The 26,972-nt window shown below is 45.3% G+C and overlaps 4 protein-coding genes, 1 long non-coding RNA gene and 1 other non-coding gene across 7 annotated transcripts; 4 read left to right on the forward strand and 2 right to left on the reverse strand.

Moving 5' to 3' along the window:
* Window positions 1–1,702: 1,702 nt before the first annotated feature.
* LOC4331500 (trans-cinnamate:CoA ligase, peroxisomal) lies at window positions 1,703–4,004 on the forward strand. Its single transcript, XM_015773553.3, has 2 exons — window positions 1,703–2,046; window positions 2,181–4,004. The coding sequence occupies exons 1-2, from the start codon at window positions 1,849–1,851 to the stop codon at window positions 3,717–3,719; spliced, it is 1,737 nt and encodes a 578-aa protein (XP_015629039.1). The 5' UTR covers window positions 1,703–1,848; the 3' UTR covers window positions 3,720–4,004.
* A 2,982-nt stretch (window positions 4,005–6,986) lies between these two features.
* On the forward strand, window positions 6,987–8,468 carry LOC136355785 (uncharacterized). The gene is made up of 3 exons (XR_010740164.1): window positions 6,987–7,389; window positions 7,942–8,177; window positions 8,270–8,468. It is a non-coding gene; the product is annotated as an uncharacterized lncRNA (long non-coding RNA).
* A 1,766-nt stretch (window positions 8,469–10,234) lies between these two features.
* On the forward strand, window positions 10,235–10,862 carry LOC4331501 (defensin-like protein). The gene is made up of 2 exons (NM_001417171.1): window positions 10,235–10,347; window positions 10,428–10,862. The coding sequence occupies exons 1-2, from the start codon at window positions 10,284–10,286 to the stop codon at window positions 10,607–10,609; spliced, it is 246 nt and encodes an 81-aa protein (NP_001404100.1). The 5' UTR covers window positions 10,235–10,283; the 3' UTR covers window positions 10,610–10,862.
* Window positions 10,863–11,455: 593 nt separating this feature from the next.
* LOC112938411 (U1 spliceosomal RNA) lies at window positions 11,456–11,615 on the reverse strand. The gene has a single exon (XR_003241610.2). It is a non-coding gene; the product is annotated as a U1 spliceosomal RNA (small nuclear RNA).
* A 544-nt stretch (window positions 11,616–12,159) lies between these two features.
* Window positions 12,160–15,349, forward strand: LOC4331502 (probable adenylate kinase 1, chloroplastic). Of its 2 annotated transcripts, none has more exons than XM_015772337.3 (4): window positions 12,160–12,560; window positions 13,640–13,780; window positions 14,254–14,526; window positions 14,742–15,346. In XM_015772337.3, exons 1-4 carry the CDS (start codon window positions 12,237–12,239, stop codon window positions 14,811–14,813), a joined length of 810 nt encoding a protein of 269 aa, XP_015627823.1. In that variant the 5' UTR covers window positions 12,160–12,236; the 3' UTR covers window positions 14,814–15,346. The 2 variants fall into 2 exon arrangements, with proteins under 2 accessions (XP_015627823.1, NP_001404102.1); NM_001417173.1 differs by having other exon boundaries at window positions 12,163–12,560; window positions 14,877–15,349.
* Window positions 15,350–15,739: 390 nt separating this feature from the next.
* Window positions 15,740–23,575, reverse strand: LOC4331503 (epidermal growth factor receptor substrate 15). The gene is made up of 13 exons (NM_001417174.1): window positions 23,257–23,575; window positions 21,779–23,063; window positions 21,264–21,482; window positions 20,927–21,141; window positions 19,381–19,452; window positions 19,135–19,206; window positions 18,905–19,003; window positions 18,727–18,798; window positions 18,530–18,644; window positions 18,345–18,413; window positions 17,521–17,824; window positions 16,736–16,847; window positions 15,740–16,653 (listed from the first exon to the last, which is right to left on the reverse strand). The coding sequence occupies exons 1-13, from the start codon at window positions 23,383–23,385 to the stop codon at window positions 16,210–16,212; spliced, it is 3,207 nt and encodes a 1,068-aa protein (NP_001404103.1). The 5' UTR covers window positions 23,386–23,575; the 3' UTR covers window positions 15,740–16,209.
* Window positions 23,576–26,972: the final 3,397 nt, after the last annotated feature.

Genomic DNA, 26,972 nt, shown 5'->3' on the forward strand with positions numbered 1-26,972 from the left:
CATGTATAGTATTCTCTAGTGAGGCAATGGGAATAGGAGAAAAAAAAGGGACGATGTACTCACCAACAGTGGCGAAGCCATCGTGGGGGCCAGGGAGTGTCAACACCCCCCAACCCCTGTGCGACCTCCCCTCCCCTCCCCTCTCCTCTCTTAAGGGTGATTAGCTCGTATAATCTAGCCATTAATTACATCATTAGTTGCAAATGAAACTAACTATATAGGACAGCTGCGATTTCTGGAATGACTTAACTAACTGATTCATAATTTAATAAGTGATTGCAAGACACCAATTAAAATCATGGAACGTTCAATTATTCATATTTTAAAAATATTACTGAACTATAAATTGGCGAATCATGATCTACGGGTGCTAGCTTTCTCTTGTAGCTAATCGTTGTAACATGCATGATGCCTAGTTGCCGACCATGCATAAACGTTACAAATCACTATTCACTGAACCGTAAGTGAGTTCCCACGTCTCATAGATGACACCCCTGCCTCTAAATTGTGGCTTCGCCACTGCTCACCAATTAATATGGACGAAGATGCAAGTGTCTAAATTAGGCAATCAAGTGCTGATGTGGAAGGAAGGGCACAGAGGGAGAGAGATTTGGCTAAGAATATGCACCCTGAACAATTGACAAGGCTACTCAACCTACATGGAGGAGAGCGATGGGCGTGGACGATGACAAAACCGAGAGGTTAATAGCATGTTGATCTGTGGGAGCAATGTTGGGTGCAAGGGCTCGTGTTTTTAGAACAGACTAGATTCTCGCAGTAATCTTAAGGTGATCACAACTATCAAATGTGATTGACATTAAGTCAAAGACTAACCAACGACCGTCCATTCTACTAGTATCATTAGAAATCACCATGAAGATCATAATAATACTGCTGATAGAATACTACTACCTCCGCCCCAGAATACTCATCATTTTAATTTTTTTTAACGTTTAATCTTTTATCTTATTTAAAAAATTATGATATTATTATTTATTTCATTTGTGATTTGCTTTATTATCAAAAGTACATAAAATATGACTTATCATTTTTTATATTTTTGTTATTTTTTTAAATAAGATGAATGGTCAAATATTATAAGTAAAAAAGTCGAAGCGACCACTAATTTAGAACGGAGGTAGTACTACCAGTAAAAGACCATGATAAAAATAATCACAGATTAATTAATTAACCAACGGCCGTGCATTCTAGAAGTCTACTGCAGCACACAGTCTACCTCACGATCCTGATCCATGCCATGCCTACATGCCCAATTGCCACCACAATGCTGCTACTGCGACTCATACCATGGGGCGTGGTCACCGGGTCCCACCACCACCTCATCCTCCACGACGAACCGGAGGCCAGCTAGTCTCGCAAGCAGAAGCAGAAGCAGCAGCAGCAGCAGCAGCAGTCAGCATCTGGTCACTCACTCCGGCCTGGTCGTCCGTTCCGTGCGCGGTGTGAAAATCGCCGAGCGAACCAGCAGGTTTTGGGTCAAGAACCCCGTGTTTTCACTTCATTTTCCTTGCAACACCCCCTGTCCGACCCAACCCCAACTTATTTCCTTTTCTTTGACACCTCTCACACTGTTTCGTTGGCCCCACTCCCCCCCCCCCCCCCCCCCCCCCCCACACACACACACATCGAACGCACATCACGTTGCAAACCACTCCCCAACTCCTATATGAACCCCATCCACGAATCGCCGAATCGCCTCACCTCGATCATATCATCCATAATCCTTCAAGCTCTTGTTGGCTTTGCTTAATTGCAGCTGCCACTAGCTTTGTTAGGATCAATCACATCCATCTACGTGTGTAGAGCGTCGTGACAGAGAGTTTTGTGATGGAGCAGCTTCCCAAGCGCCCGGCGAACTACGTGCCACTGAGCCCTGTGGGGTTCCTGCCGCGCGCCAATGCCGTCTACGGCGACCGCACCTCCGTCATCTACGGCCGCGTCCGCTTCACCTGGAGCCAGACCTACGCCCGCTGCCGCCGCCTCGCCTCCTCCCTCCTCTCCCTCGGCGTCCGCAACCACGACGTCGTAAGTAGATCGAATCCTAGCTACGAATATGAACATACATAGCGTAAGTTCAGATTCGTAGCCGGAAGTTGGTTTCGTTTCTTGCGTGTCAAACACGTGTGTGATTGTTTGGAATCTGTGTGTTGTGTGTGTAGGTGTCGGTTTTGGCGCCGAACGTGCCGGCAATGTACGAGATGCACTTCGCGGTGCCGATGGCCGGGGCGGTGCTCAACACCATCAACACGCGGCTCGACGCGAGGGCGGTGGCGGGCATCCTGCGGCACTCCGAGGCCAAGGTGTTCTTCGTCGACTACCAGTACGTGCGCCTCGCCAGCGACGCGCTCCAGATCGTCGCCGACGAGGGGAGGCACGTCCCGCTCGTCGCCGTCATCGACGACATTGACGTGCCCACCGGCGTCCGCCTCGGCGAGCTCGAGTACGAGGGGCTGGTCGCCCGTGGCGACCCCGCCGCCGAGCTGCCCAGCCTCGCCGACGAGTGGGACGCCGTCACGCTCAACTACACGTCGGGCACCACGTCGGCGCCCAAGGGCGTGGTGTACAGCCACCGCGGCGCGTACCTGAGCACCATGAGCTTGCTCATGTCGTGGGTCGTCGGCGACGAGCCGGTGTACCTGTGGACGCTGCCCATGTTCCACTGCAACGGGTGGACCTTCACCTGGGGCATGGCAGCGCGCGGCGGCGTCAACGTCTGCATCCGCGACGCGCGCGCCGCGGACATCTACCGCGCCATCGCGCGCCACGGCGTCACCCACCTGTGCTGCGCGCCGGTGGTGTTCAACATCCTGCTCGAGGGCGGCGAGGCGGCGGCGAAGCAGCTCGCGGCCCCGGTCCACGTGCTCACCGGCGGGGCGCCACCGCCGGCCGCCCTCCTCGAGCGCGTCGAGCGGATCGGCTTCCGCGTGACGCACGCGTACGGGCTCACCGAGGCCACCGGCCCGGCGCTGGCGTGCGAGTGGCGCGCGCAGTGGGACCGCCTGCCGCTGCCGGAGCGCGCGCGGCTCAAGTCCCGGCAGGGCGTCAGCGTCCTGTCCCTCGCCGACGCCGACGTCAAGGACGCCAAGACGATGGCGAGAGTGCCGCGCGACGGCAAGACCGTCGGCGAGATCGTGCTCCGCGGCAGCAGCATCATGAAGGGCTACCTCAACAACCCGGAGGCGAACAGCGACGCCTTCAAGGGCGAGTGGTTCCTGACCGGCGACGTCGGCGTCGTGCACGCCGACGGCTACATCGAGATCAAGGACAGGTCCAAGGACGTGATCATCAGCGGCGGCGAGAACATCTGCAGCAAGGAGGTGGAGGAGGTGCTGTTCCAGCACCCCGCCGTCGCCGACGCGGCGGTGGTCGCCATGCCGCACCCGCACTGGGGCGAGACGCCGTGCGCGTTCGTCGTGGCGAGGGACAAGGCGGCCGGGGTGTGCGAGGACGACGTCGTCGCGTTCTGCCGCAAGCACATGGCGCGGTTCATGGTGCCCAAGAAGGTGGTCGTCTACGACGCCATCCCGAGGAACGGCAACGGCAAGGTCGAGAAGAACTTGCTCCGGGAGGCGGCCAAGAAGCTGGCGCCGGCGGCCGTGCCGGCGCAGAAGACGAAGGTGAAGACGACGACGACGACGGTCGGCGGCCGCCGCGGCGAGCACCCGGTGGCGCATGTCATGGCCGTGTCAAGGCTTTAGGGCAATCACCAAAATGTCACCAATCTTTATCGGTGAACCGGTGATATCACCTTTTGCACGTAGGAATTTGGCACTACGCCTGCCAAAAATTTACAAAAAATAAGCATGGCGTGTGTTTGGAAGAGTTTTGGTCTGTCCAGGTGTAAGAGCGAACTTGGTGTATTGCTGGGCAGTGACCACTCCGGTGTACTTTTTTTTAACCTCCTTTTTTGTTTGTTCAGATTTCGCACTTGTGTACATTGTAAAATAACAGTGTTGAAATGTGGAGGAAGTTGTTCTTCTCAAGCTCCCATGAATTAAGTTGTTTTTCCACTTCAGTGCACATGTGCAGGTTGTTCTTTGCTCCCTTCGCTCCAAATGAGTAAAAGAACGGATTTGCCCCGTTCGAAGGAAAACCAATGGCAAAATCTTATAAATTCATAGCACATATAGGGAGGTTGGATGTGACATCCTGAGTGGCGGATCCAGAAAGAAATAGAAGTAGGGTCTGAGTAAACTAGATAGAGTTACAGTCCCCCCTACCATCTACATATACTAAAAAAAATTTAGTGAGGTCTTCGTGGGGGCTCTCATAGTCTTTACGGCAGTAGTGGGGCCTCGAGACCCCGCCGCCCCCGTGCTCGATCCGCCCCTCCTGACCTAATTAAGATATGGTATATGTGGCCATTAGCACTAGTGCACTACCTTATTAGTCCAGCAATAGTGGAATCAACTTTTAAGATCTTGTCTCTTCAACCATATCACTTTTGATTAACCTTTTTACATGAAACGAGCATGAAAATGCATGAAAATGTAACTAAGAAATCTTTCTTTTCTAGTCGATTTCATCGTAAAATAATGGCATCTAATTTTTCAGTTGATGTTGTATAAAGTAAAGGCTACTTTGGCTGAAATTTCACCGTATTTTCAGAACTAAAATTTTACCGTATTTTAAGAACTAGGAAAAAACAGTTTTCCTCATAATCTCGAATTCGCCATAATAGGACCATAAGCTGCAACCAAAACTTAAATCTTAAATTTTAATTCCAAAATAATTTAGGTGTTTTTTTCATTACTATATATTTCAGCCTCAGTTTCTAAACCGCTAAGTGCTAAGACTATAACTATAAAAAGCATTGCCCCGGAAAGGTTTGATTTGTTTATCCTTTCTCGGCTTATATCTTTGTTCTAGAAAAAGTTTAGTGCTAAAACTAATGCATTGTCAAATTTCGGTACAGTAGATATGCAGGACATGTTTTTGACGTGGATCAATACCATTATAAAATAATGTAAGATTCCCCATAATAGGACCATAAGCTGCAACCAAAACTTAAATCTTAAATTTTAATTTCAAATTAATTAAGGTGTTTTTTTCATTACTATATATGTCAGCCTCAGTTTCTAACTCGCTACTAGTGCTAAGACTAGAACTATAAAAAGCATTGCCCCGGAAAGGTTTGATTTGTTTATCCTTTCTCGGCTTATATCTTTGTTATAGAAAAAGTTTAGTGCTAAAAATAATGCATAGTCAAATTTCGGTACAGTAGATATGCAGGACATGTTTTTGGAGTGGATCAATACCATGATAAAATAATGTAAGATGGGAGCTGAATGTTTGCTAAATCATGATAAAAATAGTCTTTGCTGGATGTTTTTTTTTCCTCTTTTCGGGCTACCAAACAAACTAGTAGCCCTATAAACTCGGTGAATTAATCCCTGCTGAAATAATTCCCTGTCGTGATTCTCATTCCGAAAATCTTTGCACCTGTAATGCGCTTTACACGATGATGGCGACCACCATGGAACACCTCACCAATTGCGTGAGCTAAACACGTTATACACTCTCCGTCACTCACAAAGCAAGCACCTACGTACGAATTGTCAATTCGTCATCAACGAGCGAGTAAGAGTGAAAATTCTCCAACATTTTTTTCACACGGAACGACTAAAGAATAATCAATGCGGCATTCCTGGAAACCAGAACGAATGTTTCCAACTTCCCTGTCAAACATGCCAAACAATGAAAACCAAGAACCGAAAAAAAAAAAGACTCGGTTCATTTTGCTATCACTTCCAACGGTTCATTTTATGTTTTCTTAAATTTTAATAGGGTAACAAACTGAACATACTTTGTCATTACCACTCTATCAAAATTTAGTATTTATAGAAGTTTCTTCCCATACAAACACTATCAAATTTTAGTAAGATATAACCCCTAAATTAAACTGAACAACCTCTATAACTTATGGCGATCGATCGATGCAGGGAAAGCTCTGAGAGAACGACGCAAGTTTGTGGAGACGAGTAGACGACCCAAGTGCAGATCGAGCCCTGCAAAAGAATATCTCCACAAGGAGTCAAGGACAAGAAGTTGCCTCTGTTTATGCATCGCAATATCGCATTGGACGACACACTACTGGGGCTCTCGCTTTCGTGGTAGCGACGCTGGTATCCGGCCACCAGCCAGTCGATCGGTTTTCGTACCGCGTCGCAATTCTGTTGAAATTTCGTGAATTTTGCAAGGTCAGCGAGAGCATAGGAGAAGTTGAAAGCTGTAACATCGTGACAAGCTTTTGATGCGACAATCAGAGGCAAGACCAAGACCAAACCGCTGTGTTCGTCAAGAAGCGTACGTGCCATGTGATGTTGGTCACAATTTTGAGATATTTAACTAACTATTTGTCACTCACATGTGATAATTAAAAAATTGCCACTAGATACACATGTAATAGATATATGAGGGTTCACATATCATACACTGTGGATGACAAATTCTTAATTATCACATTTTAAAAGTGACGAATAATTAAATGCACCCTCAATTTTCGTTTCGAGATGACTATCAACTGCATGCATATGGTTGAGTTGGGCTTCATGTATGTGTGGGTCTTCCGCTCCTCGGCCCATTGGAATTGGGACTCACGCTTCAGCCGGAACCGACGAGTTTTCTTTGCTGGGTCGAGTTGATGAAAAAAGGAATAAGTTCATCTAAGGTCCCTTAACTTGTCAACGAATCCGATTTTCTTCCCTCAACCGAAAAACCAGACACAACAGGTCCTTCAACTATCAAAAGTTGAAGGTGCAGATTAGGTCCCTCAGCGGTTTTGAGAGCGGTTTTAGCTGACGTGGTGCTTACGTGGCTAATTTGACTCGGTCTTGACGTGGCGATTACGTGGCAATTCAATCAAGAAAAATAATAAACCCCATAGGACCCACATATCAGTTTCACAGAAATTAATAAAAATGGTGGGGCCCACGTGGGCCCCGCATGTCATTCTCACCCTTCTACCTCGTCTTCGAGTACATGGACCACAACCTCACCGACCTCGCCGCCACGCCGGGGCTGCACTTCACGGAGCCGCAGGTCAAGTGCTTCAGGGCGCAGATCTTCGTCGGGCTCCGCAACTGCCATGAACAGGGCGTGCTGCATCGGGACATCAAGGGCGCCAACCCGCTCATCGACGGCGACGGGCATGCTCAAGATCGCCAATTTCGACATCGCCACCTTCTTCGACGCCGCCAGGCCGCAGCCGCTCACCAGCCGCGTCGTCACGCTCTGGTACCACCCACCGGAGCTCCTCCTCGACGCGTCCGAGTACGGCGTCGTCGTTGACCTCTGGAGCACCAGCTGCATGCCTGCATCCTCGCCGAGCTTCTCGCCGGCAAGCCCATCTTGCCCAGCCAAACCAAGGTAAATAAATACTACATCTATATTTTAATATATGACGCCGTTAACTTTTTGTCCAACGTTTGATCATTCGTCTTATTAAAAAAATATGTAAATTATTATTTATTTTATTATGACTTGATTTGTCATCACATATTCTTTTAAGCATGACATAAATATTTTCATATTTGTATAAAATTTTTGAATAAAACGAATGGTCAAATGTTGGTCGAAAAGTCAACGGTATCATACATTAAAATACGGAGCGAGTACGTCGTTGACTTTTCGACCAACGTTTGACCATTCGTTTTATTCAAAATTTTTGTGCAAATATGAAAATATTTATGTCATCCTTAAATAACATTTGATGACAAATTAAGTCATAATAAAATAAATGATAATTACATGAATTTTTTTAATAAGTCGAATGGTCAAACATAGGATAAAAAGTCAACGGCGTTATACATTAAAATATGGAGGTAGTATAACCTCTCAACTCTCCATCTATGTATCATGATATCATTATGCGTGGATGAAATGGATCGGCATCTGATTTGCCATTGCTGATCGACGCAGATCGAGCAACTGCAGAAGATCTTCAAGCTGTGCGGGTCGCCGTCGGAATAGTATTGGGCGAAGGCGAAGCTGCCGGACATGACGCTACTCAAGCCGTAGCGGCCGTACCGGCGGAAGATCGCCAAAACATTCAGGGACTTCTCGCCGCCAGCGCTCGACCTCCTCGACACGCTGCTCGCCATCAAGCCGTCCGACCAGGGCACCGCGCCACCGCCGCCGTAGCCCTCGACAGCGACGTAAGCATGCACACCTTCTCCCCCCCCCCCCCTCTCCTCTCCTCCACGCTCGCATGGATCTCTGACATGTCGTGTCCTCTGCTCCTGCTTAGTACTTCAGGACAAAGCCGCCTCCCGCCACCTCCCGCTGCCCCTTCCTCTTCCGCCCACAACCGCTGGAGACGTGCCTCCGCGGCTGCGCGCCACTCCCTCCTCTCCCGCTGGCCGCCGCGCACCGCTGACTCTCGATCGTGTCCGGAGAGAGGAGAGAGAGATGAAGAGAGGGGAAATGGGGAGAGAGGAGGAAGAAGAAGAGGGGTGAGAATGACATGTGGGGACCACATGGGTCCCACCATTTTTTATTAATTTGTGTGAAACTGACATGTGGGTCTCACGGGGTTTATTATTTTTCCAGATCGAGTTGCCACGTAAGCGCCACGCCATTGCCACGTCGGATAAAGACTGAGTCAAATTAGCCACGTAAGCGCCACGTCAGCAAAAACCGCCCTCAAAACAGCCGAGGGATCTAATCTGCACTGGTTTTGATAGTTGAGGGATCCGTTATATCTGGTTTTCCGGTTGAAGGACGAAAATTAGATTCGTTAACAAGTTAAGGGACCTCAGATGAACTTATTTCATGAAAAAACGATTTTGCTATATCTCACATGAAAAAAAGAAAAAGGGAGAAGAAAATTAACACATGAAAAAAAGAAAAGGAGAGGGAGAAGAAAATTAACTTTAGAGTGCAGTTGTGGATCGTTCTGATCTCGATCCACTGCTCTGCATCAATGCATCATATTTCAGATCACTTCAGGTTATAGCTATATCTCTTCTGAAGCTGAAGCCCTGCGAAATAGGCCTTTAAACGCTTTAAGGTTACTGGATGATCATATCGGCGTAAGACCGGTTTAAACATGGTTTCGCTTTGTGAATCCAATGTGAGTCACGACGTGACACATGGCACGTCCTTGGAGCTTTAGACATATCGAATCTGAGCACTGGAGTGGCCGAGTGGGTGAGCGGCCAAATCCGTTTTAGACAGATCGCACTGACACGATGTTGATCATTGATACTAATACCATTTTATCAAGCAGTAGTGTTGAAAAAAAAACTTATGTTCTCTTCAACTGTGAGATTTCATCCCGTTTCAAGATGAACAAGCCATGCATGTGAGATGTGAACAGAAGGCAGAAGACAGTGGAAAGACAGGACAAATAAGTGAAGAGGGATCAAATCAATGGGCCTGACGGTTTCTGAAAGTTGACATGGAAATCGCCGGTGATCACCGGTTTATACGTTATTTAAATCTGCGATTTCCACTTTCGTTTGCTTTCGGGGTTCCAATTTGAGTCACGCACATATTCTTCATCGTGCTTTGGATCTCAGCACCGTAGTAACTTTTGGACAAATTGCATTCGCCGACACTAATAACATGTTCTTTTTATGCTGCTTTACATATACTGCTTATCCACACCCAATCCCATGTTCATATATTATGAGATGGAGGGAGTAAACTTTGTTAACAGCAACATTTTTTATATTAAAGCATCAACTAATTAAAGCACAAGATACGCATGTTATCTCAATAAATCTTCCAGTGCATGTATAAAGAAGATGTCGCCGCTAACTTAGATAATTTTTGTGACTTTTATCCTGGCCGGCATAATTAATTCTTCCGGAAATTAAAAGCTAGTTTTTCCATATTCATCAGTACAGACAAGACAGCATAGTAAGCGAAGCATACCTGACGTGTTAGCTCATTGTAACTCGATCTGGAACACTCGATGCTAGATACAGACAGACACTCCTCGTGATGAACGTTAGCATTTAGCAACATACGGTGATAAAGCAGCTGGGGATCGATCCATCCATCCATCGTCTTTACACGTACTTACCTTGCTAACCGCACTGTCGACTCTTGCATGTTTGCATGTAATCCAAATGGACCCCACGTGGAACATGCTCACAGTGCTTTGCAGCTGCTTTCCAAAATGCTTTCTTTCACTTCTTCCATTCCTCTGTCCACAAAAAAAGTAGTGTGTTCTTGAGCCTATATAAGAGAGGGTCACACGCTCCAGTCGACTCACCATCGATCCATCTGACGGTTAGTTCCAAGGGAAAGAAGAAATGGAGGCTTCACGCAAGGTGTTCTCGGCCATGCTTCTCATGGTGCTGCTGCTTGCAGCCACTGGTACGTTTGATTGCTCCTATGGCTTGGGTTTTCAGGTGAGAGTTCAGTACCATTTTTGATCGTGGTTGGGTCGATTGCAGGTGAGATGGGCGGGCCGGTGATGGTGGCGGAGGCTCGGACGTGCGAGTCGCAGAGCCACCGGTTCAAGGGCCCGTGCGCCCGCAAGGCGAACTGCGCCAGCGTATGCAACACGGAGGGCTTCCCCGACGGCTACTGCCACGGCGTCCGCCGCCGCTGCATGTGCACCAAGCCCTGCCCCTGATCGATGAACCAGCAGCTAGCGCAGCAGCTTGTGCCGCCACCTCGCGCATGTGTCATCGTGTCGATCGATCGGATCCTAGCTGCCCTATGAATGAATAAAAGTGTGTGGCTTATGCGTGGTTTTCTCTTGGAGAACTTTGGCTTTTGTGGTGTTAAGTTCGATCGTTTTGTGCATCCACCATCCATCCATCCTCCCATTCTGCTTGTTCTAAGATTATACTACTACTTGAGAAGGTGATGCAAATTGTGCTCAACAGTTAACAGCTAGTCTATTAATACTGCACCGTTAATTTTTTAAGCAAAAATTAAATAATTACTTATTTTTTTATATCATTTCGTTCATTGTTAAATATACTTTCACATACATATATAGTTTTACATAGTTTTACATGTTTCATAATTTTGTTTAATAAGACAAATAGTTGTGGTGTCAAATATTTTAAAACGGAAGTAATAATTATTACTACCTGAGATGATGTTTTACCACACACGATGGGGTATGTGTTTTTACCCCCCGTTGGGTTGAAGTGTTGTCTAGCGATTGATGCTGCCCGGTGTCACTTGCTGACTTGCATATGATGCGTACACGTGCTGAAGCCCGGCGTTGTGCGTGTATGTATTGGAGGGGGCTGAAGACTGGCCCTTAACGCTAAAGCATTTCTTGTTAAAATGGGCCGGGCTTCATTTTAACTCGAAAACAACCTCAATGCAAAATGCACCAAAGTCATCAAAGGTTTGTTATGGACCTATTCGTAAACAAATAGGTCCAACATAATTTAACCTTCATAGAGTGAACAAGGGATTGTTCGTAATAAACACGGACCAAAATTTAAATTAAGGGAATTGACAGGGGCCGCGCGAACGCGTACCCCCTCTATCACAAATTATGACGTCCACTCTCCCACTTGGGGAGATGGTAAACCAACGCGCTCACCAAGTGCAATGTGAGCCATTGATCTAGGCCACGGCCCTTCTTGATCGGCCGTCGACCCCGTCCAGGTAAGTATGTTGCAACGAGGCACCACCAGCCTATTATATAGCAAGCGCTCCCACCCCCATCGCGTCGATTTGTCGAGGTGGTACTAAACGAGAGCTGGCCGTGCTCGAGAAGGATTGCTATTGCGGCCACAGGGTTGGGCCTTCGTTGCGTGGGCCTTACTCTTTTTGGTGGGCTTTCGCTTCGGACTCCGCAGCGGCGTGTGGACCGGCAAGGCGGAGTGTGCACTAGACGCAAAGGCCACGCGCCCACGTGAACCCAAAGAAAGCGTGGTCCACCGAGCGGTGGAATATTCCCCCGCACCCGCTTCGGAACGAGCACGAGAGATGCGGATCGGTCGGACCCCCACGGTGACTGACGTGTGGGACCACGCACCGTACGGCGAGTCGTGGGCCCCGGCGTCCGCATCGCCACGAGCCGGCTCAGCGTGAACCCGTTCCACAGGAAGTTGCACACAGACAGGTGGGACCGGGATTGGGTTCAGTATGGACCGGGTCCACGCCTCACCTCGCCTCGGGCGCCTTCTTCTCCAAGCCGCCGGCGTCGTCGTCGTCGTCGTCGCATCTGGGAGCTCCTACAAATAGGAGAAACAGTCAGGGAGACCAAACCCTAAAACCCCGCATCCACTGCCATGGCGGCCGTGCAGCGACTCCTGCGGGCGTCCGCCTCCGGTGGCGCGGCGGCGGCGGCGGCGGCGGCGAGGAGGCGCATGTCCACGGCGGTGGCGCCGGAGCAGACGCCTGCGGCCGCGGCGTTCCCGTTCGCGGCGGCGGCGGGGAGGGCGAGGCAGCGGGTGGCGGAGGAGAGGAACGTGCAGTGGGTGTTCCTCGGGTGCCCCGGCGTGGGCAAGGGGACTTATGCCAGCCGCCTCTCCCGCCTCCTCGGCGTGCCCCACATCGCCACCGGGGATCTCGTCCGCGACGAGCTCGCTTCCTCCGGCCCCCTATCTGTGCAGGTTAGGCCCTCCGTCCATCGCTTTTCAGCCCGGATCAGACCATCCTGCAAGTCACTGATCTGGATTTGGTTTTTTCGTTCGAGTGGATCGGTGAGCTGCGTTATCAGTTTTTAATTGGGGATATGGGGGAATTTTTGGCTCGTATAGATCGAGGATCAGTCGAGATCTGTCTGAATTGTAGGTGGTCTTATTCATTACAAGTGGTTCACGCAAAATTTAGTTTAAGCTTTGAATTGGGTGGAATTGATTTTGTGGGATCCAGTTTATGAGTTGGACGATTTACTACATTTTAGCAGATCGAGATGACAAGTTCTCAACACTGAGATGTTGTGAAATTTGTTGTGAACACTGCCTTACTGCTTGAACTTGAGTAGGCTAGAGCTTAACATTTCAGTGCGATAATGCAATCCAATATGCTTGAATCGCAGATTTGAGCTCATAATTTGATGGAAATGTTGGGTTTTGTGGGCTTTATAGGGCTGTGGTGTTGATTTGACTCGCAAATTAAATTCACATAGTTTGATAGTGAAACTTCAATCAGCTAGGAGATTACTACAAAATTCGTGTACAGGCGCCGAAAGATGCTATGTCTGGTTAGTGATGTAGAAAGGATGTAGTTAATTGATGTTATATCTTAAATTTCTAGCATGGTGCTGACTTGAAGTTTCTGAGCAGAATAAACTTCTGCCAATTGTACATGTTGCCGTGTAAAATTTACTCTGAATTCTGAAAGGAAAAGTGCAACTGTTTATTAAAGAAACTTCTACTGTTACCTCCATTGGTGAGTGGACTGAAAGAGTGAGATATTTTAATGCAAATGCTTCTGCTTAGTTCAGCTAAGCCGTTTACTAACCTCTTTGTAAGATGCCATTTGCTGATCATTAATGTGTCGTTAATTTTTAATTGATGGCAAACATGCATGTGGCTGCCTATCTCATGGTCTCATCGATATGTAGCTAGGGGCCCCTTATTCGCTTTTATATCTTGACATAGTGACGTTCACATTTTGCCTTTTTTTTTCCCTGCTTTTGTATCCTGACAGGTGTACTAAATGATATAGCTTTTTATCCTTTTTGCAGCTTGCTGAAATTGTTAATCAGGGGAAATTAGTTTCTGATGAAATTATCATCAATCTGTTATCTAAACGTCTTAAGAAAGGAGAAGAGCAGGGGGAATCGGGATTTATTCTGGATGGTTTTCCACGTACTGTAAAACAAGCGGTGAGGATTTTTTGCATGTCAGAAGTCAAGTCTTAATCATCTTGATGTTTTGATTAATCTTTATTCTCTGATTGTTTTCTCCTCGACTTGACTGTGCAGTTAGTAGTGTGATATGATATAGTTCAAATAATTCAGTGGGACTCTTATGTCAGTTAAAAGTGTGCTGCAAGTATTTAAAAGAATCTATATGTTGAGGCATGATCACATTAGCAGTTACTGCTTAGCTTGGTTGATACTTTTCTGTTGATACTTCACTGTCTGCTCCTATAAAAGAAGCATTTTTTTCTGGTGTTACTTTTTCTATTGGAATTTAAATAGCTTTCCCAGTTTTTCTGCGTTATTGTAATATTGCATGCAATATATTAATTGGTGATAATGATATTTTAAGCAAAATGCTGTAATCAGATCCTTCTTTGATGCTTCCACCTGATTATGGTCCACCCTAATGGTTTATGTATTCCCACCTTTGTCAGGAAATTCTTGATGGAGTTACTGACATTGATATGGTGGTCAATCTAAAGTTGAGAGAGGATGTCCTAGTTGAGAAGTGCCTTGGCAGACGTATTTGTGGCCAATGTGGAAAGAACTTCAATTTGGCCTGCATTGATGTGAAGGGTGAAAATGGGCTGCCACCAATCTACATGGCACCACTATTGCCCCCAAATAACTGTATGTCAAAGCTTATCACCAGAGCTGATGATACCGAAGAGGTCGTGAGAAATCGTCTTCAGATATATAATGACATGGTATGTTGCCCTACTTTTCATGAATTCTAATTTCTGTTCAAAATGGTTCCTACTTCCAGTTTTTGTTCAAAATGGTTCCTACTTCCAAATTCTATTCAAAATGGTTCCTTTTTGTTAGATTTAAATGCAATGTTGTAGATGTGCAAAACTGTGGCAACGGTTGTATATACAAAAGGCTGCATAGTCTTAAGATCATCTTATCTCTTATCTTTTAGGTATTTAACGTGGTTCTTGGAAGATATAAATCCTGCACCATGTTGATTTGCTCAGTAGGGGTATTGTTGTAATGATTTGCTTTCACAGTTTGTAGAGTTGTATAATTACGCTTGTCATTTTTCTGAACTTTACAGAGCCAACCTGTTGAGGGTTTCTACCGGCAACAGGGGAAGCTTTTAGAATTTGATTTGCCTGGAGGAATCCCTGAGTCTTGGCCAAAGCTGCTCCATGTTCTAAATCTCGAGGACCAAGAAGAGATGAAGCTGGCCACTGCGTAAGGCCATGGGGCTGGCTTTACATTGGGCCAATGAATTTACACACCGCAATTTTGAATAATGGAAAAAAGAGCAAAAACTTATTCCATAATGTGTGCGTTTGTAGAATTAAAGTTTGACCAAAAGTGATTCATTTTCGCCGGTGTTTTGATGAGCCGGTACACTGTAACTGTCATGTTGAGATGTTAATCTTAATTTCTTGTTTTGATTTAGCCTGCTGAGAACAGGACTTCATCAGGATATGATGCGAGAGCTATATTCATGATAGATACATTGGTCAATTATGACTATATAGTAGTAATGCATTTTCACTGTACTGTTGTCTTTTACTATTCGGGCTTGTTGCAAGTTTGCCGGAATTCATTTAGGTGCTGAGAATGTTGGAAATCTGTGCCAGCAATCGGCAGAATTCATACAAGGTGCTGAAAATACGAAAGCTTGTTGTGCGTTTGTTCTTATCTGGGACTTGCCAGATTGAATTCTTGAATTGCATGTCTTGTTGTTGGATTTGGGGTGTGTTTAGTTCACACTAAAATTAGAAGTTTGGTTGAAATTAGAACAATGTAACGGAAAAGTTGAAAGTTTATGTATGTAGGAAAGTTTTGATGTGATGAAAAAGTTGAAAGTTTGAAGAAAAAATTTAGAACTAAACACGGTCGTAATGCCACCTTGCGACTGACCATAGGCAGAACTGTTCAAGCTCTCTTAAATGATACTAGGATGATGCTAAGAAACCACTCCAGTGTACAAGCCGTGATAATACAGCAGGGAAAAAAACAGACTTCGACACAACAGAAACGCCGAAGCTGATCCCAAAATGATTTTACACATACAGATCGCAAACATGCTAAATCGTCCTCAGTTTCTTACAAAATGGTGGGAGTTTAGTAAACCAACTGTAACATTTGGTATGGTACAAACCAAGAAACAAATGGCAAACAGCAGATGATCAGCAGCCGTTCCAGAGATATGATAACTATGAACAAAAACAAACTCGGTGTACTTTACAAAATACAAAGGATATACCAAAACCTGTCCCCTTTGTACCGTATAATGGACAGGAAAAACGCACAAGGTGAATGACCAACCTCCCACTCAAAAAGGTTCCACTGCATCAACGCGTTGGAGTTTCCTCAAAAGAATTCAGCCTTGTATCGACAAATGAATTCACTAAAAATAGTACCCTGGTGTATCAGAATTTGGGGGGAGACCTGCTACCTGATGCTTTAAAGGGTCCACTTGAACCAAATGGATCGGCATCATCAAAAGAATCAAACCGACCGAAATTTGTTGAGCTTTTCGGTGAATCGAATCCAGTTACATTCTCACCTTTGGAGTTGTTTATGGAGTCAAACCTGGAAAAACGACTTTCCTGAGGGAAGAATCCGCTCTCCTGGGATCTGAAGGAATCGAACCTTCCTAAGTTATATGAGGAGCTATCATCGCGGCTTTCACTGAATTTTGGTGAGAATCCAGATGTGTATGCAGGTGAACTTGGAACAGAATCATCAAAGAATGAACTTTTCTTCTTTCCATAGGTACTGGCACCACTTGGAGAGCCCACCCTAACAGGATTTACACCGAAGTCATCTGACCCAAAGAAAGAGTTGTGTGCACTTCCATGATGGTCAGACTCCTGTATCAATGCAGCTCATAAGAAACAGAAAAGGGGTTGACATGCTCAGAAACCACAACTGGAAAGAAGCTATGTAACTCACGTTGTTCATTGCATTAGATCCCCAAACAGATTCAGTGTCTTGGTCATCAAAGTTCCAGGAGGTTTCATCGGCATATTTGTCACCAAAAATGGATTCAGAACCACCATGGTCACTGTGACAGAAATAACAATAAGTGACAAGACAAAATTTAAAATTACATGGTTCAATACTATCTAAGGTATGATCACAATTGAGCATTCTACAGAATCTTTTCCACAAACGGTCAGCACATGCACTCATACAGTGTAAAGACCGTGGAGACGCATTTCTAGGAAGTACGAAACAATGCTGAATATCATGCATTCCTACTATATTTTCTTTTGTTAAAATAAGGTGAGGGAATCTGGTGTACAGAAAATCTAATGTGTGAACGACATGGTATCCAGCTACCCATCATGATCGACTGCTGCTAAAGAAACCCTATGGATAATCTTGACTCATGCAGTCATGCTAGGAACATATGGAACTAAGGAAACCCTAAGCTTCCATCCATTGGAGAAAACTGTCACAGCCTCGCAAGATGGAAGGCTTATAGCCAGAGCAATACATGAACTATTTACAAGTGGACTAGAATAGGATACTGAAAGTGGACCCATGTTGTGGCACCAGATGGCTCCGCACTATACTGCAGAGAAACATGCTGACTTGTTTCAAATTTGTAAATACAGCCCATTCTGTTCAATTAAACTATGCCTGGCATATCTCAGTTCTAGTGATCATGTAGGTAGCAAGTCAAACATTATAGAATAAGAATTGTGCACTATCCAAAATGGGAAAACTTGTACCTGTAGGTTTCCTTTTTGCTGGGAGATGAGTCATGCATCGCAAAATTTGAAGACACAAATGGACTTCCAGATGCACTTCTTCCAGCACTGCTGGGGCTCCTTACAGATTCCTCACCAAAATCATACCCTAAGTCACTCTCAGCTGCATGATCACCAGCTCTGTAATGTCTCTCAGCCTTGATGTGACCGTTCGAAGATGCAACAGGGCTCTCATCCATATCATTCCAGAGAGATGGCACTTTCACATTTTCAGAAGCAACTGGGTTTTCAACAATTGTACCATTGTCCTTTACAAAACCAAACCCTGTTAAAATATATGATTTAGTCAGATAAACTGAAAAAAGAGAGAATTAGGTTGACCAAGTAGAAGACACTAAATCTGAACGAATGAAGCTAATGTGATTGAGATGTGTGTTATCTTTACTACCAAACATGTTTACTGCCATACCATCAATGTTCTAGTGAGAAACATTTGTTACTGAACAGATTGCCCTGCTATCCTAAATATGAGCAGTGGGTAATCAACAGAATGATAAGAATACCGAGTAAATTTTATCTACATAATTTACATTTAAAAGTTGTACCACACACTATATAATAGTCATAAACACAGTCATGCTTTATTATTTAAGATGCAAAATAGCTGCCATTAGCAACAACTCAGAGAAGATAAATGGCAGACATTTAAATCATTCAAGAATTACTTACTGGTTTGGATTGAATAAACAAAGTTTTCAACTTCAATATAATAGGAAATCAATTCATTTCAAGTATTCTTAAGCAATAACAGTATCAAGCAGGATGGCATGAAAGCGTTATTTTACCTTCATCCTCAAATTTGTCCCAGTCTTCATCCCACTCAATTGCCCCCTCTTGCTTCCCAGGTTCCCAACCTAACAAACAAGGACAAACTCGCAGATTATGTATCTGAAGAATGCAGGAAGTGAAATTGCACTAGGGCAGTATTTTGTTCTACTGATAACATGCCAGGAGTTGGATAGTGTAGTACCAAAAGGAAGCTCAACTGATGCAGATGGCTTGAACTGCAGTCCAAAGTGCTTGCACCGTTCACTAAAAGCTTTCTCCATCTCCTCTAATTGGTATTGGATTCGATCAGCTCGAACCTAGGAACAGTGGAACAGTGCACAGTGTTATTCAAGAGAGATAGGTGACAACACCTAAGTACCTAACAAAGTTAGAACATACCTGAAGCAAACCATCAACACTTCCACCTTGTACCATTTTAACTAATGCATCATGCAGTTCAACTTTCCTCTCCTGAACAAAAACCAACCAACTTTGATTCAACACAGAGAGACAAGAGATAAGAAGATTGCAGCAAAAAATTCAAGTGGTAATTTTATGCGGTGCAGCGCAGAGCAACCTGAACATCACGGAAGGCATGTTCTTCAACTGCCAGTTTGGAAGCTAACTCTGCCACTTGCTTGTATTTCTCTTCATACTTCTTAGCTAATGATTCCACCTGAATTAAAATAAAAATCGCCCATCAGTGTGTTACAAATTAATGATTCCTAACACCTGCATGCTTCCAAATATTTAAAAGCAAGATCAAACGGCCCCAAAAGGGGATAAAGTAATAAGCATGTTCTGTACCTCACGTTTATCAGAGGATGCCCTTTCTGTGATTTCATTCAGCCTGTTGTCACACCGACTTTTGTACAGAACCTTCGACAAGACAAAACAAATAAAGGAATGATAACTAAATCACATTAATAAATCAATTTTCAGCAACCTAGTTATGTTCATTTAAAAAATCAGCACATGTACAAGCCAGAATTACTTTAATTAACCAAATCATTTTGCACATGAAAACTAGTAAGAGATTACAAGTGTGCTTACAAGATCTTGCATCTTTGTACGGTAGTATTCTAGTTTCTCTCTGGAATCTAGGACTTGCTTCTCCACCTCAACCTTCACAATGCAAAAGAGACAAAAGACAATTTGTTTCAAAGTTCGTAAAAGAGCAAAATATAACATATATTAAGCAATACTTACGGCTCTAACTGTCATTTATAGGAAGTTGGGATGGAAGGTACAAAAAGATAATAATATCACTTAATCAAGAGAAAAAAGCTATCCTGAACTTGCAATCGATGAGTGCCAAGAAACAGAGTATCAGCATATATCAGTCAACTTAATAATGCATGGAATGGAAACTTGTATGGCACAAAGTCAGAATTTCATAAAGACATTAGTGGGGGATGAAATAATTTCATAAGGAGTGAAGTGCACAGGCGGTCCTTAAACTTGTACGGATGTATCATCTAGGTCCCTAAACTATCAAAATGAATTTTTTGGGTCCCCAAACTTGTCATGAGTGTCATATAGGTCCAAACGGGCTCCAACCCGCTCCATGAGATGATGTGGCATGTCACAGTGACACTTACGTGTCAGTGGATCCACATGTCAGTCATATAGAAAAAAATAAATTTAAAAAGAGAGGAGAGAGAGAAGAAAAGGATGTTTTTAATTTTGAAAAAATAAATGAAAAAAGAGAGGAGAAAAAAATATGTTCTTAATTTTTTCTTGTTGTGGCTGACATATGGGTTCCACTGACATGTAGGTGCCACTATGTCATCCCACGTCAGCACACGGAGTGGGTTGGAACCCATTTGGACCTACATGACACCCGAGACAAATTGAGGGACCCAAAAATTCATGTTGAGAGTTCAGGGACCTAGTTGACACACCCACACAAGTTTAGGGACCGCCCATGCACTTTACTCTTTCATAAACAACTACCAACAGAAAGTTCATACATAACTCTGTATCATATGTGGTATTTGCCTCTTGATTTAGCTACTATGGTTAAACTAGCATCTTTCCCATGTGTCGCAGCAGATCATAATGGTTCAGAGTGCATAAATGCAAATAAATAAATAAATAAATAAGTAACTATCCTGGAATCTAAAAATTGTATATGTGACTACATGATACCGATCAACCATCTGCGTGTACTCGTGTGGAAATAAGCATTTTTCTTTGTAAAAATCTTTTGAGACAGTATGCATATGCCTACATGTTTGCAATCACAAAATATCTAAGTGGGGATTGAGTGTCGAACACACCATAACCCCCAATCACCACTTTCATAAGAGTAAAGATTGCTTGCTTCTTTCTTCAACAATTGGACGATTCCTCGTGTGAACAAACCCTACCATCCGCTACAACAAAGCTATTGCTAAATTATGTATGCAAGTATTATTTGGATATATCATAGAGTTGCGGTTGCTTGAATGAATAATAAGATGTCTTTAACCATTATATATGTGCATCAGCTGCTGTTTACCATTGAAGAATTAGCCTGCTCAAAGTGGATCAGGACTGATATTTAGATCACCAGTTCAGTACAGACAGTTCAGGATTTAAGGAAGTGGTCAAATACCTTCTTAGGGGCATCCTCCTGCACAGCTGAGTTCGCTCCACTTCCGTCATCTTTATTTGCTTGAGGTGCTGCATGGTTATCCATACCAGGCATGTGAGGTCTTGGTTGCCCTGGTCTGTTAGCACCATCCATCTGTGCCTGCAAATGTGGTGGCAAAGGTTGCCGCACACCAGTAGCAGGCATCCCAGCTGCTCCAGGACCCTTGTGTGGCAGTCCTGGCCCAACATAAAATACCTTATGAGCGAAGAGAGCACAACGAGAGGTAGACACAAGATATCATGTTGTGACAAAGTTATGAAATAATAATTGAAATCTGGTAGCCAGTATTATCACTTACCTTGATTTTGTTGCCATGACGGGCCGTTGTATGCTGTTGAAGGCAAGCCTGTTGCACGCAGCAGTACCTCATCATATTTAAGAGAGTCAGGAAGTGCTGGAGGCAAAGGAGTTCCAGCTCGGTGCCTCTCCATCAAATAAAGAGCAATGCAAAACTCTCTCAAAGAAAGCATGCCATCATTATCTTGGTCAGACAGGTCCCACACTTGCTTCAGAATCTCTGAAAATTATAGAAGAACATCACTTGCATTAGACGTTTGCAACAGAACTCCATCCCAAGGGGATATGTTTGGCATCTTAAGAAAACTATCATAGAAATAGAATTAGTCGAAATTATAACCTACACCACAAGTATTATGGCAGTAAACATAACAAATCAGCGTAAAACAATAAGCTAAAACAGAAAATGTGTACAAGAACTTCACAAAAGAAAGGAATTAGAGTATCTTACAGACAGAAACAAGCATTTGCATACTTAGGAGTTAGAAGAATTAAATGCTAGTCATGAGATCCCACCTCTTGGAAGTCTCCAACTGAGGAACAGGGTGCGAGCTTCCGCGCCAGTTATTTTGCCATCTCTGTCCCTATCAACATCCGCAAAGACTTTAGTGTACTTCTGGATGTCAGACTGAGTAACTTTTGGCCATTGAGAAGCTGAATTAGAAACTCCAGCAGAAACACCAGATACAGTTGGTGCTGGAACACTCGGCTTTGTGATGGGATGAGTCTGTTGAGGTTGACTGCCACCAGAACTCACTGTCGGAATACCTTGTTGAGAACCAAACTGAGCTAGATTCGACAGGTTCTGGGAGCCAGATGGTGTGGACATAAAACTGGATGAATTAGGAGCCATGCTCGTCGGAAATGAAAGTGTGGATACATTCGACTTAGGCTGAGTAAGAGCAGAGAAGATGTCATTGCTTGCTCCTAAGCCACTGGCAGAGCCATTTCCAGACAGCACCAAAGCTTTCGAATCTTGAGCTGATACAGCACTGTTGCTTTGTGGTGGCATTGACGAAGGAGGCGTTCCTTGTGCCTGTTGTCCGGGAGCCATGCCCATTGTACTAGACAATGTAAGACCAAATCCACCCGGTGTTGCTTGTTGTGGAGCAGTTGCTCCTGGAGTAGCTTGCGGGAGACCTCCAACGGAACCAACATTGCCTCCTCGCCAACCAGCAGGTGCTCCCATGCTGCCTCCTCCTAGTGGTACTTGATTAATCCCGGGTCCTTGGCCTTGAAGTGATGCTGCTGGAGCTCCTGGCTGAGTTGGCCTCATGAAACCAGTACTCGAAGGAGGAGGCTGTTGATTAAACCCCATGCTAGGCGGCTGTGATTGCATTCCCCTCTGCGTTGCAAACTGAGTTGGCTGCAGAGCACCACCCTGACTTGCAGCCGGCATCATAGAATTGACCCCTTGGGGTCTTGGCACGGCTCCGGCGTTCACCTGCTGCGAACCGCCAATTTGAGCAGAGCCCGGCATCATACCACTTCCCTGAGGCCTTGGAGCACCAGCAACATTCATCTGCGGCTGCGGAGCTCCAGCCTGCCCTGGAGCAGGTGACACCGCGGCATTTACCTGCGGCCTGGGAGCGCCCGCCGCAGCCATCTGCGGGGGAGCTTGCCCGCCGCCGGCTATCTTGGGAGCTGGAATTCTAGCAGCGGCAGGGCCATACAGCGCCGACTGCACTATGTCGGGCGTGAGCTGACGCCCGCTCTGCGCCACGGTGACGAGGCGCAGCGCGTTGAAGAACTCCGGCCGGCCGAGGAAGCCGGTCTTGTTCTTGTCGGCGTGCATCCATACCTGCAACACACGAAGTCCCGACACCAACAACCATCAACTCATTCGAATTCGCGGGAGCGAGAGAGATCTACTACTGCTACTACCATCCACCACCGAGATCACGCCTAAAATCGGGCGCACTCTCTCCCCAATCGGAGAGTGGCCATTAGCAGCGGCGGCGGCGAGGGAGGAGGGGGGTGTCGTCGGGACGAACCTGGGCGAGGACTTGCTGCGGCAGGTTGGCGCCCTGGAAGAAGGCGACGGCCTCCTGGCCGCTGATGCGGCCGTCCTGGTTCAAATCCGCGCGGCGGAAGTAGGCCTCGAAGGCCTCCATCCCAGCCATCGCCGGGATCTGGGCCGGAGTCCACGCCGCGCGGATCTGCGGCGGCGAGCGGCGGAGATCTCGGGAGGGGGGAGCGTGTCGCGGGCGGCTGCAGCGGCAGGCAGGAGGCGCTCTTCTCCTCTCTGTCTGCGAGGGCAGTGGTTGGGGTCCTCCTCCTCCGGGTGTCGAGATGGTGAGCGTGCCAACTTGCAAATTGCCCCCTCAAATTTTTCATATTTGTTCGAATAGGGCAACTTTAGATAAAAAAGGAAAAGCAAAATTTGTTCGGAATTATTTTTTTTCCTCGAATTTGGTTGAATTCGTTTCAGCTTTAGCTGGAAAATCGCGTGAAACTAAACTAACTTTCTAAATTCGTGAGATCTCGCATCGGATTTATGATAGAGTTGATACTCTTTGCCGGACAATAGATCGATAACCTTGCCATCACTTAAGTGAAATGAATTCATAGCTAAATGATACAATGATTTACCACGCTTTTATCTAAACCTGGTTATGTTTTAATTAGATAACACAAATATTTCTTTTGGCCTTCACATGCACACAACTATATTATATATGTGGATAGGAAGATTTGAAGCCTAGTTTTGTTTTTAAGAAAGTAAGCATCTATGACTTCATTTGGTTGAAAATAACAGGAATGCTAGGTAACTAGATCATATCCATAGCATCCGCATGTATTATTGATGGTCTTCTCGGCTGGACTATCCTTTGGCTTCACCAAAACTAGCACATTGCTGCTCTGATTGGTCGTTTGGGAACATCATGCTCTTTCTATATGGCCTTGTCAAGCGCTCAAGCTTGTAGACACCTCGCCACTCCTCCACACACTTGTTTAGTGTCGCGTTACACCTTCATGTGCGACATTCATCATCAGCTCCCTTTCCAACCGCCAACAAGACTTGATGCTAAGGGGCAAGGAGCTTATTGGGTCGGAGGTATATGTTCCCTGCCGTGGAACATGTTGTGCTCCTTCATGGTGTCACTAATGGCTTTCTCGTTCAACATGTCCTTCGGCTCCACTAAATGCATGTGTTGCTACTTGGATTGGTTTTTGGTGCCTCCTCGAATCTTGCATATGAAATGTGCCAACAAGCATCTCTTTCCATGTCCCCGAGCAGGACCTCGCTGATGCTCTAGTGGTGCTCCTCATCCTTGGATTCCTAGAGTTATGGCTCTCGTGGAACCACCAGATAGCCGCCCTCATCACTCGTGGTTTCCGCACATTGGCAACTGACCTCTGCAGCTATGGTGACTCTTATTGATCCCGTGACCTACACCATCCTCTAAATCGTACGAGACGTCATTGTCCCCTTCAACCGTCTTAGTCTACCCAAGGTGTTGCCTTTTTTATGCCTTACTGTTCGATTCCTAAGTTCTTGGGCGCCACTATGAGTCTAAAGGGTCCTTTGATTCATATGATTGGTAGAGAATTTTCATAGGATCCAAATCCCTATGAAAGTTTTTCTATGCGTCTTTTTTGATTCATAGAAAACTTTCCATATAATTGTATTCGTACACGCTTCACCTTTCTACGAAAACTAGCAAGATATACCGCTTTAGAAACTTTACATTGTTTTTCCTATGGCACTTTCAAAGGTTTCATATCCTCTTTTTTCTTATGTTTTGATTCCCGTCGGATTGGACAAGCATATAGTATTGGAGAAACACACCACTTCAATTACTGTGCTTTTTGTTTTGTTTTTTTCCTATCCCACACGCATGCTAGGGTTGGAAGGTGGTGGTGGTGATGGGTACAACTAGAGTGCACAGGTGGCGTGGCATCACTGTATATTCAGACCATACATAGCGCGCATTATCGTCACCCTTAGAATTTCCTCCAAATGGTTGGAACATAATCAACAAAAATGTGCCAACAAGACGCCGGTAAAACTAGTATTGTAGTACTGATAGGTATTAGCCCTGTGTCACATCCTGATTTTCGTTTCAGGATTTATAAATTATTTAATAAATTATTATTAGAATTTATATTAAATGTTCATTAATTTACAAGTGAAGTTAAATGTGGGAAATAAAATTTCCTAAATATAAATAATGGATGGATTTAATTTTTATTAAATTCTCCATGGTTAATTATACTCCCTGAAATATTCTCGGATTTTTCGGAGCTCAATTCCTAATTTTAACCATACAAAGAACATTTCAGTAATTATCCACATATTGAATTAATCATTAAATGGTCTGATTATAATTTTTTTAAGTACTTTGAGTGTCCAAGTATTTTCAGGATTTTTCTTGAAACTATTTGAGCATTGGAAGTATTTTTAACAATTCAAAGACCATTTCAGTGATTATTTTAATTGGAAAAAGTTGTTAAATCCTCTCCTAAGCCGTTGGGCTGATTTCAGCCCAACATCTCTCTCCCTCGCGCGCGTGCTGTGCAGTCCAAGTCGGCCTAGCCGAGCTCCCTCTTCTCTTTCTTTCTTTCCTTTGTTTTTCAGCCAGCCCAAGACGAAAAGTCTAATTTGCCTCCCCGTGTACTGTTCATCTTCAAGCTTGGACAGAAGCCCGAGCTGCCGTCCTGTGCTCTAGCCGACGCCGCTTCCTCCACCAAATCCGCCGCATCCCGTGCTCCGTTTGCAAAATTAGTTGAGGGGAAATATTCCTCTTATCCTCCTCTATCTTTTCCCCCAAGAATCGGACTTTATCCCGAAGAAATCAACGCGGAATCGAATTCGTTTTCGAGTTTATCTCTCCAACTAACCCTCGGTTTTTCCGGCTCAAATCCTCTCGGTTGGAGTCCGATCTCTTCAATCCAAGCCTATAAATAGCATCCCCTAGTCGTCCTCTTCCGTTTGCCCCAAGTCCCGAGCTCCCCCGTCGTCCGTAGAGCCGCCGCCGTTGCCGGCGATCCTCCGGCCGCGTTGCGCTGCCGCGGTAGCCGTCGCCGCTGCCGTCCGTCGCCGCCGTCGGGTGCGCACGGAGGAGAGGAACCCCGTCCGCCCCTTCGCAGCCGCCGAAGACCACCGAAGCGCCATCGCCGCCGTCAAGCCGAACCGTGCCGCCATAGAAGCTCGTCGCCGGTCGTCATCCGTCGTCGTTCGTCGCAGTGGTTAGTACCGGTGAGATCGCGTTGTTCTCCTCTACGCGTAGGTACCCTCCAAAAGTCCGGCCGAGTCTTCTAGCGCCGGCGAGGTCGTCGCTGATGTCGAGTCGACATTGATGATGTCAGCGATGACGTCATTAATCCCTTTTTCTTAGTTTTCTCTATTAGATGAAAATCGATTAAACTTCGGAAATTCATAACTAAATCATCATAACTCGGATTCGAGTGGTTCAAGTTGCTAAATTCATCTAAAATCGAGATCTACATGTTAAAAATATCCACATGTACTGTTTATGCTTGTTTTTTACTGTTTATTAGGTTTTTATTAGTCTTTTTCTTCGTTTTGCGTGTTAGCTTGTCGTTTCCGTCGTTGCGAAGGTTCGTGAGTGCGTCGGAAGTGTTCAGGAAGATTAATTGAAGACCGATTATTGCAAGGCAGGTCACACAGATTCTAAACACAATCCTTTGAGCATGTTGATCCTATATTTAAATTCTCTATTTATTTTAACTGTGCATTTATTTT

Source organism: Oryza sativa, chromosome 3 (assembly GCF_034140825.1).
Source record: "Oryza sativa Japonica Group chromosome 3, ASM3414082v1".
Classification (NCBI taxonomy): domain Eukaryota; kingdom Viridiplantae; phylum Streptophyta; class Magnoliopsida; order Poales; family Poaceae; genus Oryza; species Oryza sativa.

What these genes read in the sequence shown, in the direction of transcription:
- LOC4331500 (XM_015773553.3), top strand. Translation starts at nt 1,849, where the DNA reads ATGGAGCAGCTTCCCAAGCGCCCGGCGAACTACGTGCCACTGAGCCCT. An exon ending in GCGTCCGCAACCACGACGTC is followed by an intron (nt 2,047 to 2,180) that starts GTAAGTAGATCG and finishes TTGTGTGTGTAG; the next exon opens with GTGTCGGTTTTGGCGCCGAA.
- LOC4331501 (NM_001417171.1), top strand. Translation starts at nt 10,284, where the DNA reads ATGGAGGCTTCACGCAAGGTGTTCTCGGCCATGCTTCTCATGGTGCTG. An exon ending in GCTGCTGCTTGCAGCCACTG is followed by an intron (nt 10,348 to 10,427) that starts GTACGTTTGATT and finishes GGTCGATTGCAG; the next exon opens with GTGAGATGGGCGGGCCGGTG.
- LOC4331502 (NM_001417173.1), top strand. Translation starts at nt 12,237, where the DNA reads ATGGCGGCCGTGCAGCGACTCCTGCGGGCGTCCGCCTCCGGTGGCGCG. An exon ending in CCGGCCCCCTATCTGTGCAG is followed by an intron (nt 12,561 to 13,639) that starts GTTAGGCCCTCC and finishes TCCTTTTTGCAG; the next exon opens with CTTGCTGAAATTGTTAATCA. An exon ending in CACGTACTGTAAAACAAGCG is followed by an intron (nt 13,781 to 14,253) that starts GTGAGGATTTTT and finishes CACCTTTGTCAG; the next exon opens with GAAATTCTTGATGGAGTTAC.
- LOC4331503 (NM_001417174.1), bottom strand. Translation starts at nt 23,385, where the DNA reads ATGGCTGGGATGGAGGCCTTCGAGGCCTACTTCCGCCGCGCGGATTTG. An exon ending in GTCATGGCAACAAAATCAAG is followed by an intron (nt 21,142 to 21,263) that starts GTAAGTGATAAT and finishes ATGTTGGGCCAG; the next exon opens with GACTGCCACACAAGGGTCCT. An exon ending in GTGTTGATGGTTTGCTTCAG is followed by an intron (nt 18,645 to 18,726) that starts GTATGTTCTAAC and finishes CACTGTTCCTAG; the next exon opens with GTTCGAGCTGATCGAATCCA.